At 44.1% G+C, this 23,066-nt stretch overlaps 1 protein-coding gene across 2 annotated transcripts in view; it reads right to left on the bottom strand.

Moving 5' to 3' along the window:
• Positions 1-965: 965 nt before the first annotated feature.
• Positions 966-23,066, bottom strand: part of thada (THADA armadillo repeat containing) — a 423,827-nt gene continuing 401,726 nt past the window's right edge. For both annotated transcript variants that reach the window (XM_078557163.1, XM_078557162.1), the window contains 2 exons: positions 6,965-7,131; positions 966-1,667 (listed from right to left, as the gene is read on the bottom strand). In XM_078557163.1, coding sequence (XP_078413289.1) covers positions 1,338-1,667; positions 6,965-7,131 — 497 coding nt within the window. In that variant the 3' untranslated portion in view covers positions 966-1,337. The remainder of the gene's footprint in view (positions 1,668-6,964; positions 7,132-23,066) is intronic.

Consider the following 23,066-nt stretch of genomic DNA (forward strand, 5'->3'; position numbering starts at 1 on the left):
CTGGTGTTAGTTTGGATTTTTTGTTACGTCAGAATTTCAGTTCTGCACTGGCTGTAGTACACCTCAATCGGTGTTCAGCTAACTCTCTGATTTTTAAACTTCAAAAGGGCTCAGTTGGTTCACTAACCACCTTTATATTTCTAACAAGAAACGTTACACTGAGCAGTCAGCAGAATTGTGTACATAAGATAAAGTTCACTCTGCTCTCCCTGTAATTAGATTGTTAGAAATAAAACTGGGCAGTGTAATTCAGTGTTGGCCCCTCACACTCTTCTCAAAGCAGTTTTTGGTGCATCAAGCACTGTCCTTGACTCAGTTAAGCACAGGATTGCACATTATGAAGTAGAAGAATAAAGGCAGAGGGACAGTGATAGAAGAATGGAGCTAAAAGAAGTGAAATAAATCAAGTGTGATCAACACACATTGGAAAGGAAAATAAAGTTGGAGGAATAAAGACAACATGAACAAAAAAAACTAAATATATTTTCCATATCCTCTTTCAAACAGTGGGGCAAGCTATGTGAATTTGATATTTAGATTCTTGATGCACCCATCCTGTGATTTTGCAACTTCCTGTTGTGTGGGAAATAGAATATAATTGTGGTTGTTTCTTTTTTGGGAAAATTCTGGTTACAAACTATTTTACAGTTCTTTCATAAATTTTACAGATCGCACTACGAGAGAATGCCTTCCTTTTAAACTTGGGTTTGGTCTGAAAAATATGTGGGATGTGTCAAAAGCATCTGACGTTCCAACAAAATTATCCGAGGGAAGGTTTATAGTCACAGGTGCCACCCTACTTGAACAGCATCAGATAAACACCCTTCAATCCTGGTTTTGTTTGGTGAATCCATACAGTTTGTCTAGCTTTGAGTGATTATGAAGTTATAGCTTAGACCCTTGTGATGTTTTTCTCTAGATATGGCTGTCAAATTTTTGCAATGTTAAGAAACACCAAGTATAAATTAAAAATTACATTTCAATTTTATTTGGTTCAAATATTACTTAGAACACTTGAATGAACAATGATCCATACTTTTCCCTTGTCCTAGTTATAATTTGTAATTCTGGATTACAGGTGTGTGCACATACCATTACTTAAGCGATGAACGAAAGTTCACTTTTGCTGCCAACATAATCCAGTGTTCAACAGTGAAGGGAGGAAATAGCTGTCATGTAATTACTGTTGGCACAAACATCTTCATGTGGTAAGATACACAAATTTATGGGATACAGTTTTTTCAAGTCACAACAAGCCTCTCTTTGTCATGAGTTTGCTTCAGCTGATCTGTTTTTCCTCATTTTCTGGCCAAGTCAAATAATGAGATCATTCCATTTCAGAAATGTTCTGCAATAACAGCACCCAATCCAAACAGCCTCAGTAGCTGGGATATATTCAAAAGCCTCACTTTTTGAATGCTTAGCCTTGTGTGGTCTACTGTTCTAGAAAATTCTGGTGCAGGAGGTAGGCCCTTTAAGAGCCAGGCTACATGCTGGGCTTGGTTGGCAGCCATCATTGTTAACCGGTGGAGTTCCAATTCATTGTCTGCAACTGCATGTGACTGGGAAATGAGGGCCGAGAGATGCTTCCGGAGTAGATTGGCAAAAGTAATCTTCTCTGCCCAAAGGTTAAATTCGCCTTTATCAAAAAGCATGTCATATTCCCCCTAAAATAAAGAAAATACATTTAGTCTACAAGGGAAACATAATCTTAAATTTCTCCAGAAGAAATATGGAGCTAAATCTAAAACACATTTTTATTTATTAATTTATTCATTCATGGGATGTAAGTGTCGCAGGCAAGTCCAGCATTTATCCACATCACTAACTACCCTTAAGGAGGTGCTGGTGAGCCACCTTCTTGAATCACTGTAGTCAATGTGGCAAAGGTACTCCCACAGTGCTGTAGGGTAGGGAGTTCCAAGATTCTGACCCAACAATGGTGATAAATCTTTATAACCCTGATGATAAATCCTTTCTGATAAATCGTTTTACTAGATCCCATTTAATAAAGTGTAACAAAAGTTTATATTTTTCAAAAAAGGAACTGAGCTGGCAGTATTGTGTTGTTAATGTATCAGCTCGGTTAGAAATATCCTGCAACAATGTACATTTTGAAAATGAATGTAGAGTTTTACTTATGCTTACAGCAGGCCTGGATTACAAGAATTAAACCAGCGTAGAGGAGACATTGTGTAGTCCCTAGATTCTCTGGGGAATATTTATACAATGATAGGTGGGCCCAAATACTGGGTATGTCCCTACACTTAAGAGCAGAGGAAGATAAATCTTACTTTTGATTTGAGTAGTCATTATTAGTTCAAAAATAAATGAATAGGAGGTTCTTGCTGGTCCTGAATTTCTGGTAAATTTAGTCAATAGGATATCACTATTTGTGCTTAAGCTCTTCTTTCAAATATAGATCACACACACACACCACACACACACAAGGTCAGGTGAGGCTAACTTAATGAAGATGGACTGCCGAAAATAAAGAACATATGTTACAAACCCATTTTTCTACAGCAAAGAGAAAAGCTAAACTAAATTTAAGATATTTAGGGCTGGATTTATGGATTTACAGAAGGGTGAGGGAGGCGGAATATCAAGTGAGTAGTCCTCTTGCTCCCTCCCCATTGTGTCAGCATAGCGAAGCAAGTGCCAGATGGCCAATTAGCGGCCACTCAGTGGGAAGGTGGCAATTAGCAGTACGAAAGTGGGCTTCACACCCAATCAGACATCTAGGCTGGCGAGTCATGTGGGAGATGGGTTATGCTGTGAACATGAAGTCGGTCAAAGCCACCAATTTTAAGGGCCCCTGCCTTTCAACCTTCCCTTATTTCTTGTGGCAGGCTGAAAACAGTGAAAAACTGAAGTTAAAAAACATACAAAAGCTGCCACCTTCACCAGCTGACTCTGCTGCTACATGCAGCCATGGTTCCATTGGAAGGCCTTTTCTTCCACCCTGTGCTGCCTCCTCACACTTGGTGTAATTTTTTCCCATCCCAAACCCAAAAAATGGAGTAGGCAACGAAAAATTGCATACAATTGGTTCTTTAGCAAGCTCAATTGCTTATTAATTGACTGTTTCAAAATGGCGGGCAGGTTTCCAATTTCCATGCCCACTTGCCTTCTGTAATATTGGAGACTGGCATGATGACGTTGGATTGCTGACCCGCATCATCAAGCTGTATTTTATGTATGTGCGGGGGTGTGGCCTGCCTGATTTGCAGCCATAAAATCCAGCCCTTGGTTCCTATTGGTATGTCCCATTTAATTCAACTTGAAAATATAACCCAAAGCTTGTGAAGAAAAATCTTTAAAATGTTTTATGGATTTTAGTAAGGCATTTGGGAAGCTCCCATATGGCAGACTGGTCAGAAAAGTAAAAGCCCATGGGATACAGGGGAATGTGGTGAGTTGGATCCAAAATTGGCTCAGCGACAGGAAACAAAGGGTAATGGTTGATGGATGTTTTTGCGAATGAAAAGTGGTTTCCAGTGGCGTTCCACAGGATACAGTGTTGGGTCCCTTGCTGTATATGTTAATGATTTCGACTTAAATATGGGTGGCATGATTGGGAAATTTGCAGATGGCACAAAATTTGGCCATGTAGCTGATATAGAAAAGGATAGCGGTTGGCTCAAGAATGACATTAATGGTTTGGTTGAATGGGTGGAAAAGTGGCAGATGGAATTCAATACATAGAAGTTTGAGGTAATGCATTTGGGGAGGGCAAACAAAGCTAGGGAATACACAATAAATGGGAGGATATTGGGAGGGGTAGGGGAAGTGAGAGACCTTGGAGTGCATGTCCACAGGTCCCTGAAAGTGGCAGGACAGGTGGATAAGGTAGTAAAGAAAGCATATGGAATATTTTCCTTTCTTGGACGAGGCGTAGAATGCAAATCAGAGCTGTAATGATGGAACTGTATAAAACCCTGGTTAGGCCACAGGTGGAATTGTGTGTACAGTTCTGGTCTCCAGATTACAGGAAGGACATGGAGATAGTACAAAAGAGATTTACAAGAATGTTGCCAAGGCTCGAAGGTTGCAGCTATGAGAAAAGATTGGATAGGATGAGGTTGCTTTCCTTGGACCTGAGAAGTGACCTGATTGAGGTGTACAAGATTATCTAGGCCCCAGGCTCATCAGAGTCAGGGATGCCCTGTTTCCTCTAGTGCAGAGGTCAATGGCCAGGAGGCACAAATTTAAGGTGATTGGTAGAAGGATTAGAGGAGACATGAGGAAAAACGTCTTCGCTCAGAGGGTGGTAGGTGTTTGGAATTCACTGCCTGGTTTGGTGGTGGAGGCAGAAACCCTCAACTCATTTAAAAGTTACCTGGATCTGCACCTAAAGTGCTGTAACCTGCAAGGCTACGGGCCAGGTGCTGGATTAGAATGGGCAGCTAGAATATTTCTTTATTGGTCGGTGCAGACACGATGGGCTGAATAGCCTCTTTATATGCCGTAACTTTGCTATATTTGTATGGTTCTGAATATAGTTACGATAACAGGAAAAAACTTGTCCTACTACATACCTGTTTTATGGGAAAAAAAGTAAGAACTTGTTGGATCAATTACCGGTTGAGAGAGTTTGTGCCCTGGCAGTACACCTTTGGGCAGCCAGTGTCCTCTAAGTGTCTGAGCGCCTGTCTAAAACAAGCGTTAGCCTCCTTAAATATGCTGATTAGGGGCCTTGAGTGTGTTTTAGCATATGCTCTGTTTGGCATCAGGCAGACATCTTCAGGTGCAACACACACTTCGCACTGTTTTCTAGCAACAAAACAATTTCTTAGTCCATGGGGCTAATTTTAACTCCCCTGGGCAGGTAGCAGGGGTGACATGGTAAAAATAAAAGAAAAAACTGACCCAACCCACTTCCTTCTGGTTTTAATGGTGGTCGGTCAACGAGTGGGTGAACAACCCGCTTAGCAGGTGGGCTGGTCAGTAAAATATTTTACAGAGGCTGTATGCCCAAGTTATAACTGATGTTTTATTTTTTAACTTCTGTAGGCTGGTCTTTTGGGATTCAGGAAACTCGGCAGATGAAGGGAGATGTTTGCCCCCAACTGGGCCTTAGCCTTTGTCTACATAAAAGCAGCAAGTTATGGATGTTAATTTAGTGTGGAGGTGTAGCTTGTGGGTTGGAAAATTTGCTTGACATCAACTAGATTCCAAATTGCAGGTAAGTCATGGGAGTGTGGTGAGGTGAACTGGAATGGGAAAGCATAAGCTGGCAGCTGCCACTGTGGAGACAGGAGGAGCTTACTGTCAGTGGCTTCCCACAGAGAAGTCTAAATCTATGAGCTAAGTGCCTTTATTGCATTGGGCCAGGAGGGGTTGGAGTGCATCATCTGCCTCAATCTGCCAAGCTACTTTTTAAAACTTCCCTTGATGCTCCCCCGACCGGCCCCATCCTGTCACAGCGATCTTTGACCATCCACCTCTGCGCGATGTCTGGTTACCGTCCTCCCACCCTACACTATGTCAGACCTATTTGCAATTTGCTCCCCAGCTGCTCTACAGCCCAACAGACAGACAGTCTGTGAAGCTACCTGGCTGCTGGTTCAGAAATCTGTTGAGATAATTTAAAACAGGTCCTGTAATTAAATTCAGTAGAACTTGCAGGAAACTCTGAGGTTCCCATCTGCAAACCCTCCCCTCTGCTCTTCCCAGATCTGAGTTATTACCTGGCCCACTGTATTTAAGGCTCCTTCAATGACTGACTGAGGAAGTATATTAAGCTAGTTAAAATTAACGTACAGACCAGCAGGGTTGCAGATTTGATTCGTTGCTTGAGGAATTTGGCTGTGTTCAGCTGGGATAGCATTAGGAATTGTACTATCAATCTCAGTACTTCTGAGCTAGAGGCAGGAAATAATAGCCAACAATGATTCCTGTGCATGATCACTAGCCAGTGTCCCTACCACCCTCACTGCAAATTGTGCATGCATGGATTATGGGTTAGGGCAGAATTGGGCTCAGTTGTAACGTTTCCCCCCCACTGGGAAGATAATCTGTTCACATTTACTGTGTCTTATAAAATAACAAATAGATAGCTGGGCAAAGTGTGGGAAGGTGATTTGTGCCCACAGACTCCACCACAGAAAAGAGTCATCACCTCCTCTAGAATAGGGAGAAAAAATGAAAAAAAAAACAAATATTTTAGATAGGTGGGAACTAACAGTAACACTGGAAAATTTTTTCCCCCCATTGGCACTGGGGACGTGCGGGAGCGGGCAGGCGCGCCTCCGATTGGCTCCCCCGATCGGGGGCACGCCGCCATTTTACATGGGCGGGCCAATTAAGGCCTGCCCAGCCATGTGCTCCCTGTGCTGGCGGGGGGGGGAGATCCCTCAGCCGGGAGTGCGAGAGCGCACTGATCTCCCTGAGGCTAAGTGCTGCCTCAGGGAGATCGGCTCCAAATTTAAAAATGTTAAAGAGACGAAAACAAAATTTCCCTGACATGTCTCCTCATGTGACACTGTCACATGAGTTGGGACATGTCCATCACTTTTAGTGATACCTTTAGTAAACATTTAAAAACTCTCATGAAACCTCATCCCGTCCGTGGATGAGGTTTCATGCCTTTTCTTAAGCCCGCCAGGGCTCCCGGCCTGCCCGCCAACCCTAAGGTTGGACGGGCAGGTCCATAAATTATGTTAAGTACTTTTTAAATGGCCTCAATAGGCTGTTGACAGATCGGCGGGTGCACAGCTGATTCGGCTGCGCCCCCGCCGACCTGAAAATAGAAATGACGCGGGGTGACGTCAGGAGTTTTACGCGCCGGCGAGTGGGCCCTGCCCCCAATCACCGACCAGAAGATCCTGCCCACTGCGATAAATAGGATGACTTATTTATTAGTTTTAGCTTCATAACAAAACTTCACAAAAAACGAGTTGGGTTACATGCTTAGCTAACTTTTGTAAAGTCTTCGGGAACATGTTCCTTATAGACATACCAGATCTTCATTCGTTTCATCTTCTTCCATATCCTCTTCTCCCAGCATCCACTCAATTAGAGTTACAATTCCGCGGGAAGTTTGGTTCCAGATCTGTATAAGTTCGCACAGCACACCAAGGCCAAGATCCATAGCCAGAGACGGATTAACGACAGAAAACAAAATACCTACATGACAGGTGGGGTGAGGATGGGGAATAAAATGATAAAAATAAACTTTAGTGGAAACATTTTTACAGTTGTCTGATGATGAAGTAACATGCAAAATTGGCACAGATATGGTATCTTTTTTGGAAAGTTTCCATGACAGAGAAGTGTCATGAGAAATTAGTAAGGGTTAAGAGTCACATCGCTGTCACTTGATCAAGAATGCACACCAGAGATTCAATGTCCCCACCTATGCACTGAATTTTAAAATTCAGCTAAGAACAGCAAAGTTCTAAAGGCTGACAGAAGAATAGAGAGCACAAGTAGGGTAAAGTGACACCAAGGAGTAGTATCTTTATTACAATAACACCAAGTGAACAGGAATTCCATTTGAAAGCACATTGTGATTTACTGTAGTCAAAATAAAATCAAGTCAGGAAACATGTTCTCGTCTGTGTTGTGCATTATTGAATAGCAGAAATACAATATCTTAATTACCCAGTTTCAGCAGATAACTTAGTGTGGATGTTCTGGTGGGGGAGGAGGGAGAATGTGTAAAACCAAACTTTTCCAAAATTGATTCCCTTAGTGTCCAAAAATCCATTGATCTTTGTCTTGAATATACTCAATGACAGAGCACCCATAGCCCTCTCGGGTAGCGAATTCCAAAGATTTGCAACCCTCTGAGTGAAGAAATTTCTCCTCAGCTCAAAGCTGGGGCGGGATTTTCCGCTGCAGGGATCGTCCAGTCCCGCCGCAAGTCAATGGACTTCTGGCTGGGCGGCCACCTCGCCCGCAACAGATCCCGCCTGCAACAGGGCCGGAAAACCCCGTCCCTAGTCAACCTCTTATCCTGAGTCTATGATCCCTAGTTCTAAGCTGTACAGCCAGGGAAAAAAGCCTCTCAGCATTTACCCTGTCAAAGCCCTCTACCTATTAATGTGTTTTTCTTCGCTAATTAGCAGTCAGTAAAATGGCACCTAACCATGGAGTTGATACTTAAGGAGAAAAAGATGTTTAACAAAGTAATGAGCCTGGAAAGGTTAGTGACAGATCAGGTCAATTAAGTAGACTTTTGTTTATAAAATAGCTACTGTGGATAAGGTACTCCCTACTGCAGTATCAATATATAGTGATGGGATGCAAGTTCTCACCTGTAATTCCTTTAAATGTTTAGTTCTCGGTTTATTTGGGCTACCAGGAAATACTGGGGAGAGATCAGGTACTTCCTCATGGGAATGAACAGTCACCCTAAAGCTGCTGTTGTGTTCCTCCAAATGTTATGGCAAGCCTAAGGTGTTTCTCTTCAAGACAACAACTTGCATTTATATAGCAAGTTTAGTGTAGTAAAACATCCCAAAGGGCTTCTGCTATCAAACAAAATTTAATGCCAAGCCACATGAGGATATATTAAGTCAGATGATTTAAGCTTGGCCATAGAGATAGGTATTAAATAGGTATTACAGAATGCCTTAAAGGAGAAGAGGTGGAAAGATTTCTGGGGGGTTGGTGGTGGGGAGGTGCTGAATGGAATTCCAGAGCCTAGGGCTTAGGCAGCTGAAGGCAACAAATGATGGAGCAATTAAAATTGGGGGTAACAAGAGACCAGAACTGCAAAGCGCAGAGATCTCAAGCCTAAATGGTTTGTAGCATGGTGAGACTAACAGAAAAGGGAAGGAAATAAAAATTGCTCAAAACAAACCAAGGGGCTTTACTCCATAAGGCACTGCCTCTATCCTACATAGCATAACCACAGTGGCATGGCCCAGAATGGAATAGCCTGTCATTATTCCTTTAATTGTGTGTTACTAATCAACTTATTTGTTTCTACACATTAGTGAACAAAGGAAAAATGCACCCACACATTTCCCTTTTCGTTAGTGTTAACAAAAATGTTGACGTATGAATTGGGTTTCTCTCCTTTGCAACCCCGGCCTTTTTTTTAAACCAACGCCAGTGAACAGAAGAAAACATATTCCAGAACAGGGCAGAAAACTTTAAGTAAAACTAGTTTATATTTGGAATTACTGGAATACAATTGGAATACAACATGGGCGAGGTTTAAATGTTTTATTGAAATTCTTGTTACTTGGGCTTTTCCCAGTGGTTCTATAGTAAACACACTAAATTACAGCATTGTGTATCACAGTTAAGGAGGAAAACACCCAATTATAGGTGGAACCTACTTCTTTCAGCAATCAAGACTTGCTCCATTATGATTTAGAAACACATGGTAGTGCAGTTAGTGAACATAATAGAGGTCACAGTAATGGCTACATTAATTTAAATGTTATGTTCAGATGGGAGAAAAAACACTACTGGTTCATACACAATGTGCAGAATTTTCTGCCTGTCGGGCGGGCGGGCCCGACTCAATCTCCGGCGGGTGGGGAGCCAATCCCCGCTGGAGAAACGGGCCCCGCTATGTGCTTCCTGTGCGGGCGGGGGATTCCCCAAAAGCGAGAGTGCGCTCTTTTGCGCATGCGCACTAAAGAGCGCACATCTCCCTGAGGCAAAGTGCTGCCTCAGGTAGATAGCTTACACTTTTAAAAATATGAAAAATGGAAAAAAAAAATCCCTAACATGTCTCCCCTCATGTGACAATGTCACATGAGATGGGACATGTTCATAATTTACATAATGAGTTTATTAAACTTTTTAAAATCCTACATGAAACCTCATCCTGCCGGTGGATGAGGTTTCATGTTTTTTCTATTCCCAGCCGGGGCTCTTGGCCTGCCAGCCAACCTTAAGGTTGTATAATTGATCCTGTCAATGGCCTCAATTGGCCACTGACAGGTCGGCGGGCCTGCAGCTGATTTTGCTGCGGACCCGCCTTCCTGAAAATTTAAATGGGGCGGGATGACGTCGAGGTTCCGCCTGACGTCATCCCGGGTCATTTTAAGTGTCGGAGAGCGGGACCCGCCCCCTGCTTGCCGACAGCAAAATTCTGCCCAATGTGTAGTACAAGGCGATTGCTTTAAAAGCATAATTCTTGACCAGCATTTCAAAAATGTACTTGAACAGAGTTAAATGATGGGCTGTATTGAAGCAAAGAACAATCAGAATATAATTTGCACCAATAGTTAAACAACATGACCTTTTTGGTGTGAGTGTTGGTTACACTCTTTGGTAAATTGTACAGTTATGGTGATTTTCTTGTTTTACCAGATCTTTGTGTAACACATTGTCCAGCAATATATCCAATCCTGAAAAGTTCATCCTTACAGGCTTCTGTGGTATCAACATGACATGTCATGGAATGATGGGATGGAAGGTCTTGCCTATAATTTTCCCAGACGTTGAGTTCCTGTATTTAACTGAGCTGTGCTCTTATTACTAGAGATGGGTTGAACAGAAAACCAGGGGTGGCAGGAACACAAGCGCACTACTAATGCAAACCCACATAGATAGAATTTCCATTTGACTTTCAGGCATGAGCTGGGTAGTGTGTTATTAATGTTAGTGTTTTGTTTCAGCTTGATTTTGTGAGACCTGATCATTTACCTGAGGGCCTCTTCCAGAGATCCCCAGCATCACAGATGCCAGTCTTCACGTGATATCAAGAAACGGCTGAAGGCACTGGATACTGCAAAGGCTATGGGCCTTGACAATATTCGACCAATAGTACTGAGGACTTGTGCTCCAGAACTTGCCATGCCCCTAGCCAAGCTGTTCTAGTACTGCTACAACACTGATGTCTACCTAACAATGTGGAAGATTGCCCAGCTATGTCCTTACACAAAAAACAGGACAAATCCAACTAGGCCAATTACCACCCCACGAATCTAATCTCCATCATCAGTAAAATGATGGAAAGGGTCATCAACAGTGCTATCAAGCAGCACTTGCTGAGCAATAATCTGCTCACTGACACGCAGTTTGTGGTCCACCAGGGTCACTCAGCTCCTGACCTCATTACAGCTTTGGTTCAAACATAGGCAAAAGAGCTGAATTCCAGTGGTGAGGTGAGGTGAGAGTGACTGCCCTTGACATCAAGGCTGCATCTGACCGAGTGTGGCATCAAGGAGCCCTAGAAAAACTGGAGTCAATGGGAATCAGGGGGAAAACTCTCCACTGGTTGGAGTCATATCAGGCACAAAGGAAGATGGTTGTGGTTGTTGGAGGTCAATCATCTCAGTCCCAGGACATCACTGTAGGAGTTCCTCAGGGTAGTGTCCTTGGCCCAACCACCTTCAGCTGCTTCATGAATGTCCTTCCTTCCATCATAAGGTCAGAAGTGAGGATGTTTGTTGATGACTGTACAATGTTCAGCACCATTTGCAACTTCTCAGATACTGAAGCAGTCCATGTCCAAATTCAGCAAGACCTGGACAATACCCAGGCTTAGTCTGATAGGTGGCAAGTAACATTCGTGCCACACAAGTGCCAAGCAATGACCATCTCCAACAAGAGAGAATCTAACCATCGCCCCTTGACATTCAATGGCATTACCATCGCTGAATCCCCGCTATCAACATCCTGGGGGTTATCATTGACCGGAAACTGAACTGGACTAGCCATTTAAATAGTGTGGCTACAATAGCAGGTCAGAGGCTAGGAAGCCTGCAGTGAGTAACTCACCGCCTGACTCCCCAAAGCCTGTCCACCATCTACCAGGCACAAGTCAGGAGTGTGATGGAATACTCTCCACTTGCCTGTATGAGTGCAGCTCCAACAACACAAGAAGCTTGACACCATCCAGGGCAAAGCAACCCGCTTGATTGGCACCCCATCCACAAACATTCATTCTCTCCACCACTAACACAAAGTGGCAGCAGTATCTACCATGTACAACATGCACTGCAGGAACTCACCAAGCCTTCTTAGACAACATCTTCCAAACCCATCACCACTACCACCTAGAAGGACAAGGTTAGCAGATAGATGGGAACACCAACACCTGAAAGTTCTCCTCCAAGTCACTCAAGATCCTGACTTGGAAATACATCCCTATTCCTTCACTGTTGCTGGATCAAAATCCTGGAACTCCCTCCCTAACAGCACAGTGGGTGTACCTACATCACATGGACTTCAGCTGTTCAAGAAGGCAGCTCACTACCACCTTCTCAAGGACAATTAGGAATGGGCAATAAATGCTGGCCCAGCCAGCAACCCCCACAACCTATGAATGGATAAAAACTTTTTACATCATATGGAAAAGCTCCCAATCCCTATTGAGCTGACAGTTAGGAGTCCTCTGACAGGGATTGGGAAATTGATTGGATTGGGTACATTTAAAGCAATGAGGTTGTCTCTAGTGACAAGTCAGTATAGACTAGAGCCTTCTGTCTCCAACAATTTCCCCATTTTGTCATAAATCCACCTCACTGCTTGGATCTGCATCTCGCACATGTCCTTGAGGAAATTCTTCTCTTACATGCCTAGGAGATTTTAAACACAAAGGTGAATCTTTGGGACATATCTTGCATGTCAAAAGCTTAACCTGCCCTGATGCCCGAATATTAATAGTTTTAAATAATGGAGATGTGAGGACAAATGAGTATTTGGAATATTTGTGAGAAGATTGAATGGGTTTTGGTTTTGATCTCCTTATTTAAGGAAGGATGTAAATGCATTGGAGGCGGTTCAAAGGGGGTTCACTAGATTGATACCTGGAATGAGTGGGTTGTCTCATGAGGAAAGGTTGGACAGACTGGGCTTGTTTCCACTGGAGTTTAGAAGAGTGAGGGGTGATTTGATTGAAGTATACAAGATCCTGAACAGCTTTACAAGGTGGACATCGAAAGGATGTTTCCTCTTGTGGCTGAGTCCAGAACTAGGGGGCATTCTTTGAAAATTAGAGGTCACCCTTTTAGGACAGAAATGAGGAGAAATTTTTTCTCTCAGAGGGTTGTGCGACTATGGAATTCTCTGCTTCAGAAGCTGGTGGAGGCGGGGACATTGAATATTTTTAAGGCAGAGGTAGTTAGATTCTTGTTAGGCAAGGGAATCAAGGGTTACCGGGGTTAGATGGGAATGTGGAAATCGAAACACAAGATGATCAGCCATGATCTTACTGAATGGCAGAGCAGGCTCGAGGGGCCAAATGCTCCTGTTCCTATTTCTTATGTTCTTATGGGTGAGAGACAGTCCATGGTACAATCACAAGTGCAAGGTCTATGGAAACTGTGGAATTGATAGGCCGAGCTGCCTTGTCTCGCAATATATTTTCTTACAATTTTATAATTCTTAAAAATCCTGCAATTGAAATCTGCTTATGTGCCTCTTCCAGTTCATTCCATGGCTCAGCAATTCGTAAAAACACTACAATGGCTCTTCTCATCTGTTTTCGAGGAAGAACCCAACTTCTGTTTTGAGCCTCCCAACAATATGGCAGCTCAAATCAGCAGAATGGGAAACTGAGCGTATATTACTCAATGGCACGATGTTGGTTAGTGAGTGACAACCAGATGAAATATTTTGACAGAGTAGTTTTTCCTAATGAGCTGATTATTTGGGAGGCCAGGCTCTCATCAGCTTCAGTGCAGACTGAAAGGATCATTTAAGGTAGTTATTGGGTTCAACTGGATGAAACTAACATTTGCTTCATCTTGGGATTTTCCCATTAGAAATGTAACTTTTGAAAGACTATGGGTGGAACTTAAACCAGGTGACAGGGGTCTCACCCAGCTGGCCACAGCCCCACATTGCCTCCTTGGGAAAGGCCCGCCATATTAAGTGCTGAAAACGATGGGATCAAGGACCCCAGTGGAAGAAATCCCACCCCAGTGAGAGCTCCTGGCTAATCAGAGGCTGTCAACTCAACAATGCCATCATTGCCACTAGGGGAGCACTGGTAGCTGCCAGATAAACACCCCTTAGAGGCCTGGGATCAATGAGGGACCCAGGCCATAGGTGAGTGAGGGTCAGATGGGAGTCAAAGGGAGGGGTCACTGGCTGGGGGAATGAGGGGGTTCAGGAGGAATGGAAGAAAGGACGGTGGACTGGCTCTCAAAGGGCCCTCCCTTCCCGATACTGGGACCCTCGGTCAGGCAGTGTTTGACAACAAAGTACTTACCCCCCGCCCCCTCAACCCCGGCAACCAGCCAGTAAATAAGGCAGGCTTTGTTTTTCGGGCTTCTCACTGGGTTACAGCTCCACCCGCTGCTGGTTGAAAACCAGTGGTGGCAGAATGAGGCCATTAACTGGAGATTAATTGGCCACCCATGAACCTTCACCGCCACCCCCACGCCGCCGCCCTCCTTAAGAGGCGGAAAGGCAGTCGGATCTCCACCTGCACTCTCGTGCTCAATTAAATGCCCCTCACCTCCAAGCTTGGGGGAGGGCATTAAATTCCACTCTACTGTTCTGTTTAGGCACACCTTTAATATCCCATACTCCTGTGAAACTCCAGGAACCATTACTAAATGATTGTACCCTTCAAATGTTCCCAGAGCAAGTACAATTGTTGTAACAAACCCAATGTGCTAATGTAAGCACTGTATAAAAAAACTGTAGTGACCTCACATTGATTGCATATGTACTCTCTGGACAGAATTTTCCATCCAGCGTGCGGGTGCATGCCCAACACGCCGGAACGTTAAATGACGCGTGATGACATTCAGCGTGCGCCCGATGTCATCGCAAAGTCGCGCGATGTTTCATTCAGCAGGCGTGTGCCAGAGTTGGCTGCGTGCCTGTCGATAATTGATAGGCCTATTAAGGCCATTAACTAAGTAATTAACCTGAATTTTACACTGCCCATCCAACCTTACGGTTGGCGGGCAGGCAAAAAGGGCAAGTGGCCTTTACGTTTTTAGGAAACCTCATCCACGAGCGGGATGAGATTTCCTGAAGCTTTTACAAATTAAATGAAAACTTTCTTTGCAAAATAAAAAATGTCCCACCTCATGTGACACAGTCACATGAGGAGACATGTTTCATTAAATTTTTAATGTATTTATTTATTTTTTTAAAAAGCACTTCAATCTCCCCAAGGCAGATCCATGCCTCAGGCAGATTGAACCGCGCTGGACCTGACTCTCCCTCCTTCTCCCGCCTGCACAGGTAGCGCTCAGTGCTACCGCTCGCGATCCACACAGGGCGAGCCTTAATTGGCCCATGCGTGTGAAATCGCGGTGCGGAGCTGATCGCACCCGCTCCCACTGAGCCTGCCTGACGAATGGAAAATCCTGGCCTCTAAAGACTTATTATATTTATGTGCATCATCAATCCATCCATAACTTTGTTGAGCATAAGAAAACTATTCTTACTCTATATGAAACTAAATTTATTCAAACTTACTGTATACTGGGTGAAATTACCTGTCCTAAAAGTAGAAACCATTAAACAGGATGGGAGGAGACAGTGAATGCTGACTGTTTTCATAATACACTGATAGGTCTCAGCATGAATGATATCATTCCATGAATGCTTGATAAAGAACTTGAAAAAGGTTTGACAAACACTTTAGTGGAACAGTACCCTTTTAAATCTTTGTAAAACAGTTTTCAAGTAAAAGGAATGCAAGACCATAAATCTCAAACTTTGCCATTCAGGGTAAAACCAATAATTGCACGTAATGAATGTGATTAATGGGAAGCATTGTCCTTGCATTACCTAGCTTACAGCTGTTATACATTGCACGCTAACATATAGTGGCGCCATATTTATCTCCTGGTCTTGAAACTATAATCAGTCACTACATGAATACCTGTAAGATAATAACCTGGTAAGTAGCAGTCAACATAAATTCAGTAGGGGAAGGTCTGCCTAACCAACTCTCATTGACTCTTTTTTCCTGAGGCTGTGACATACTCAGTGGACTGTGGAAAACCCTAAGAAGTGGTGCACCTTAATTTCAAAAAAGCAATACCGTTTGTCACAACTTCTGCGTTAAAAACCTAAGCTTAAATTGGTGGGCATTCAGGGTGAAACTTGGGTATATATGAAAAAAAAATGCTGCATGATAGGAAGGAGTGGGGAGTTGCTTTGAGGTGGAGGTGCCTGGTGAGGTTACCCAGGGTTGATGTTGAAACATCTCCAATTTCTAATTTAGGTAAATAACTTGGAACTAGAATCTCAATACAAAATTACTAAATTCACAAAGGATACTAAACTAGGAAAGGCAGCTGATTTTGAGAAGACAGTTTGGCTACTACAAAATGAGTCAAGGCTACTACAAAATGAGTCAATACTCCTAAAGCGGTGGAGCAATGAAGATAGGTTTGACACAGGTAACTACTCCATGAATGGTGCCAAACTAGTGAACAATAACATTGAAAGAAATCTGCGCATTAAAGGCTCAATATATACAATCACAGTGGAGCAGCAATCAACAAGGCAAATGGTGCTGAACTAAATGGTAAAATAATAGGGTATAAGTTAAAGGAAGTCACGTTGAAACTGCATTTTCCGCTGGTCAGACTACACATTTGGAGAATTTTACTACCTCTTGCCGGTGTATTTGCAGGCAGGGGGACATGTAAAATGAAATGGGTGGCTGACCCGCCACCTTCCCACCCACTCCTGAGCTGTTCCCCTATATTATGGTAAGGCGTCAGTCAGCCTGCCCACCCTTAGGCCTTTTGAGGCCCTTTACTGGCCAATTAATGGCCAGTTAAGGGCCTCATTCTGCCTCCACTGCAATAATACATGCGGCTGGGAAAGGCAAAATGAAGGAAGCCAGCCCGCTACTTTTGAAGCATGGACTAAAAAGTAGAAGAGGAGGAAGGGGGTACCTCCTCTTGTGTGGGGGGGCGCGGGGGGAGAGAGAGAGAGAGAGAGAGTTCCCTGTATCCCATCAGGGTCACCTTCCCCTCCACCCCACCCCCAAGATCGTACCCCCGCCCTCTCACTTTGTGCTACCACCCAGGTCTCCAAAACCCTCCCCCCACACCCCTTCCTAGGATTCCCAATCCCTCTCCAACCCCTCCCCAACTAAAAATCCCGGACTTGCCTGTAAGTCCAGCATCCATGGATCTTTGCGGGACTGTTTGTTGTCCCAGCAGTAGCCACTACTGTGTTCTGGTGCTGCTGGGACTACTCAAATACCAGCCAATCAGATTGGTTGGCAGCACTCGAGGTTGGGACTTCCTGTCCCTGAGGGGCGGAAGTCCCACTTTCACCTTGTTAAGGCCACCCCCAGCGTACTATCGCTGTGGGGCAGCCCTTTTTTCCCCACAGGGTTTGGGCGGTGGGGGGGTGGGACGGGAGGGGGGAATGGTGGGAGGTGGGGGCAGCAATACACCACCACCACCCCCTGCTGGAAAATTCACCCCATTGTGCACCATGTTCAATCTGGCTACTGAGACACCCAGAAGATATTCAAATATTGAGGCGGTGAAGAGAGAAACCATGTGGCTGATCTCTAGCATAAGGGATCGCATTATGAGGATGGACTGAAGAACTTGGGCTTTTCATCTTGAAATGAGATGGCTGAAAGGTGTGTTTTAGATATACAATAGTTAGTAAATGGTAAAGAGAAAGGTAGAATATTACTTAAACTAAATCAGGACAAAGATAAGGAGACATAAGTTCAAACTACAAAAAGGCAGTTAATTCTTCTAAAAGAAAATTAGGTGCAGGAAGGGGGGATTTCAATTACCTCACAATTAATTGGCCAGAAAAGGTAGGTAAAGTGGATAAGTGAATGGAGTTCCTACAATGTGTACAGGACTCCTTTCTAACTCAATGGGTAGAATTTTTGCCCTTGGTGGGGGTGCTTGGCGGAGGCTCCATCTGTGATCAGCAGCGCGTCGTGATTTTACTAGAGTGGGACAATTAAGGACCGCCCAGCGTGGAACATGAGTGGCAGCGCTGCCTGTGTGGGCTGGGGGAGGAGGACGAGTGGGCCTAACGCAAATTTTGCGCATATGCGCGAAAGAGGGCTTCAATCTCTCTGAGGCAGTTCCGTGCCTCAGAGAGATAAAGTACTGTTTAAAAAAAAATGAGGAGAATAAAAATGTCAGAAAACATGTCCCGAGATCTGTCACAAGAGCAGGGACATGTTTTTAATTCAAGTGTGAAATTTTTATTTTATTTTTATTTGCTTTAGGAAACCTCATCCCACCCATGGATGAAGTTTCCTAAAAAATGCAAAGGCTGCTTGGCGGTTTCATCTGCCTGCTAACCATAAGGTTGGACGGGCAGCGCAAATTACCTTTTTAATGGCCTTAATAGGCCTTTTAGTTATTGGCGGGTGCGCTGCCAACTTTGGCACGTGCCCGCCGAACGAAACATCACGGGCCTAAGCGATGACGTCAGGACACTCGTCTGATGTCATCGCGCATCATTTTACACTCAGCCAGGTCGGGCACGCACCCATTCACTGAGCTCAATATCCTGCCCAATGTGTAAGAAACCAAACAAAGGAGGATTCATGACCGGATCTATTAGGGGGGAGGGATGAACCAGAACAGATATGAGAAATACAAGTAGGAAAATAGGCAATAGTGGTCATAATCTAATACACTTTATGGTAATAACTGAGGGGGATATAAGCATGACAAAGACCAGGGATTGAAGAAAAATTAATTGTAAGAGGTTAACAATAGAACTTGAAAAAATAAGATGGACAACAATATTGGTAAACAAGGATGTAAAACAGCAATGGGAAACATTTAAACAGTGCACAACGGAGTCCAGGAAAAATATATTCTAAGAAAAAAAGAGACACCATAAATGAATAAAGACACAAGGGAAAAACTGACGGTAAAGAAAGAGGAGTACACTAAGTACATGGTCAGCAGAAGAAAGAATGACAGGGGAGAATATGAAGAGATTAAGAGACAAGTCAAAGAACTAGGAAGACAAAGAGGAAGTATGAAATTAAATTATCAAAGCACATAAAACAAAATAATAAAATATTCTACAAGAAAATATAAAATATTTTACAATAAAAAAGGAAAGCTGGGATCGGGATAGGACCACCCAGGGATGCACAGGATAAAAATCAGAGGCAGCGATAATGAAATGGCAGAAACATTAAATGGTTATTAAATATGAATGGCCGGGCAGGGTCAGGGGAACAAGGTGCACAGTGTCCACAGGATCAAGAAGGTCCAAAAAAATTGCCCAAAAACAGAACTATACTCTCACAACAAACCAAATTTAAAATACTTTACATGCATTCTGCCTCCTTGACTGCATGAATGCAGTGCATGCTATTCCCTTGAAGCTCTGCACTGCTCCCCAGATGTTCCATGCTGTTCCCCAATACATAAATACCTCTGCGCAACTTGCCTCCTGGACAGACATGCTCAGAAGCCCCCTCTCCCCAACCCTCCTCCCCCCACTAAATCAGGAGATCCTCTCCCCAACACCCCGGCATGCCTGACACCCCACTTTGGGCTAGCCAGGCCCTGCTGATTCGGGCCTGCTGCCAGGACCTTGGCTGCCCCCTTCCCCTGCTGATCCAGGCTTGCTGTTGCCGCACCCTGTACTGGTACCCTGGCTGGACCCCTGGACCTCCCTATACACACACACACACACACACACACAAACAAAACGACTTTTACCAGCTGAACAACTTGTCCTTATGGCATGCGCAGACATCAAAGATGCTTGGACAGTGGCAAGAGGAGATTCTGAGCAGTCTTCTCACCCGCTGCCTGGAGGTATCTGGGACAAATGGTGTCCCAGGAAGCAGGACAGCAGGGCAAATTCCAGGACAATCCCTGAAAATCCAGCAGGGTTGGTCACCCTGGCTGTGATGGTGAATTGGTTCTTTCTGGATTGATGAACTAATACAGGCTGAATTATCTCTTATTTTTAAGGTCTATTCGACCCCTCTTCTTCTATATACCCTAGTTTCTGCATTTATATACTACATATAATTTAAAGCACAGAAAACAACCCATATGTTTCAACAGTCTATGCCAGTGTTATGTTCCATACCAGCCTCCTCCTACTTCACTTCACCCCATCAACATATCCTTATTTAAAAGCAAAATACTGTGGATGCTGGAAATCTGAAACAAATGCCAGGATTTTCCCCTTGGCGATTTGGGGGCAGGGCCCGCTCGCCGAGGGGAAAATGACGCGGGATGAGGTCGGGAGGTATCCCCGATGTCATCCCGGGCCATTTAAATCTTAAGGAAGGCGGGCAGACAGCGAAATCACCTGTCCGTCGGCCAACCTGTCAATGGCCAATTAAGGCCATTGACAGGCTCATTAAGATGCCCTGCCTGTCCAACCTTAAGGCTGGCTGGTGGGCAGGCCAGGAGCCCCAGCGGCCTGTTGATTATTAATGAAATTTCATCCACCGGCGGGATGAAGTTTCATTACCGTTTTGTAAAAATTTAATAAATTTTATGAGGTTATCAACACGTCCCATCTCGTGTGACATTGTCACATGAGGGGGACATGTTAATAATTTTAAAATGTCTCTATTTTTTGACTTTACTTATCTTTCACTAAATTCCCTGAGACAGGACTTTGCCTCAGGGAGCAGTGTGCTCTTTCGCGTGCATGTGCGAAAGAGTGCACTTTGACAGATGGGGAATCCCCCCCCCACCCCCTCCGGACCAGGAAGCGCATAGCGCTTCCTGTCGGGCAGGCCGCTGGGTGGGCCTTAATTGGCCCCCCCACTCAAAATGGCGGCGGGCCCAGTTTTGGCGGCGGGGTTCAGCTGCCCGCCTGCCACCGAGCCGGTGGGGCCCGCCCGCCAGCCAAGGGCTAAATTCTGCCCAAAAATGGAAAATGCTGGAAAAACTCAGCAGGTCTAACAGCATTTGTGGAGAGAAAAACAGAGTTAATGTTTCGAGTCCGTATGACTCTTCTTCAGGACTAAGAGAAGTAAAATTGTGATGAAATTTATACTGTTTAAGGGGGTAGAGCAGGTGAAGCTGGATAGAAGGCCAGCGATAGGTGGGGGCAAAGGAGAGATTGACAAAGATGTCATGAACAAAAGGACAAAGGGGGCGTTAATGGTAGTGGTAAAGGCTAAAGGAGGTGTTGATAGTGGCATTAAGGTAAGAAAGCAGAAAGTGATAATAACAGGACAAGAGTAAGTACTCTGAAAAGAACAACATGAACAAGTGACAGATTGCCCTTGAGGGGGTAGGGTGGGGGGAGGGGACAGTGGTGGGGAAAAAAGATCAAAAATAGGATAAAAGGCGGGGATAAACAATGAATAAATGAATAAAAATGAACATAAATAAAAATGAAAATAAGTGGTTAAAAAAGTAAATAATAAATAAAAAAATAAAAATGAATATTGAAAAAGGGATAAAAAAAGGGGTGAGGATAGAGGAGAGAGTTCATGGTCTGAAGTTGTTGAACTCAATGTTAAGTCCGGAAGGCTGTAAAGTGCCTAATTGGAAGATAAGGTGCTGTTCCTCTAGTTTGCATTGGACTTCACTGGAACATTGCAGCAGGCCAAGGACGGACACGTGGGCATGAGAACAGGATGGTGTGTTTAAATGGTGAGCGACAGGTAGGTCTGGGTCATGCTTGCGGACAGATTGAAGATATTCCACAAAACGGTCACCCAGTCTGCATTTGGTCTCTCCAATGTAGAGGACTGGGAGCAGCAAATGCAGATGCTATTAGACCTGCTGAGTTTTTCCTGCATTTTCTGTTTTTGCAACATATTCTTTTATTCTTTCTCCCTCATGTACTTTATCTAACTCCCCCTTAAATGCACCAGTGCTATTTATCTCAACTACTCTATGCAGTAGAGAGTTCCATATTCTTACCATTCTCATTTCCCAATGGTCTCAAGAGTAACTTAAGTGGAAATAATATCTAGGCAATATTTAACAGATTGCCCAGAACACCAAACAGGAACATTTCTGTAAATTATTTCAGTCATTGTATGCCTCTGCAGGACCTTTCTCACATCTTCGAAAAGCGGTAAAACATTACAACAGAAGGTCACATTCAGACTTGAGCACATAAGCTAGGTTGACACTTTAGTGCAGTACTTTTTAAAAATTATTTCATAGGATGCGAGTGTCGCTGGCAAGGCCACCATTTCTTGCCCATCCTCAACTGCCCTTGAGAAGATGGTGGACGGCTGACTTCTTGAACAGCTACAGTCCATTCTGTAGCACTTTAGTACAACCAAGTAGCTTGCTAGCCTAAAGCAGTTAAGAGTCAACCACATTGCTGTGGGGTCAGGAGTCACATATAGGACAGACCAGGTAACGTCTGAAGATTTCCTGCCCTTAAGCGAACCAGATGGCTTTTTACAACAACCGACCCTTAGGCTAGCTTCCAATTCCAGACTTATTAATTAACTGAATTTATGAACTAATTAAATTCCACCAGCTGCCATGGTGGGATTTGAACCCATGTGCCCAGTGGGGGGTGGGCAGGGGAGCGGAGGGGAGGGCACAGTGATATTGTCACTGATTAGTATTCCAGAGACCCAGGGTAATGCTCTGGGTTCGAATCCCACCACGGCAGATGGTGAAATTTGAATTTTAAAAAAAATCTGGAATTAAAAGTCTGACGACGACCATGACACCATTGCTGATTGTCATAAAAACCCATCTGGTTTACTAAGGCCCTTTAGGGAGGAAAATCTACCGTCCTTATCTGACTCCAGGCCCACAGCAACGTGGTTGACTCTTAAATGCTCTCTGAACAAGGGCAATTAGTGATGGGCAATAAATGCTGGCCTAGCCAGCAATGCCCACATCCCATGAATGAATATAAAAAACATTAGCCTGAGCCTCTGGATACGAGTCCAGCAACAATACCAATAGCAAAACTGGAGTCAATGGCAATCAGGGGAAAACTCTCCGCTGGTTGGAGTAATACCTAGCATAAAGGAAGATGGTTGTGGTTGTTGGAGGTCAGTCATCTCAACTCCAGGACATCACTGCAGGAGTTCCTCAGGGTAGTGTCCTCGGCCCAACCGTCTTCAGCTGCTTTGTCCAATGACCTTCCTTCCATCATAAGATCTGAAGTGGGGATGTTCGCTGATGATTGCACAATGTTCAGCATCATTCGCAACTCCTCAGATACCGAAGCAGTCCATGTCCAAATGCAGCAACACCTGGACA

Source organism: Cetorhinus maximus, chromosome 14 (assembly GCF_964194155.1).
Source record: "Cetorhinus maximus chromosome 14, sCetMax3.hap1.1, whole genome shotgun sequence".
Taxonomy (NCBI): domain Eukaryota; kingdom Metazoa; phylum Chordata; class Chondrichthyes; order Lamniformes; family Cetorhinidae; genus Cetorhinus; species Cetorhinus maximus.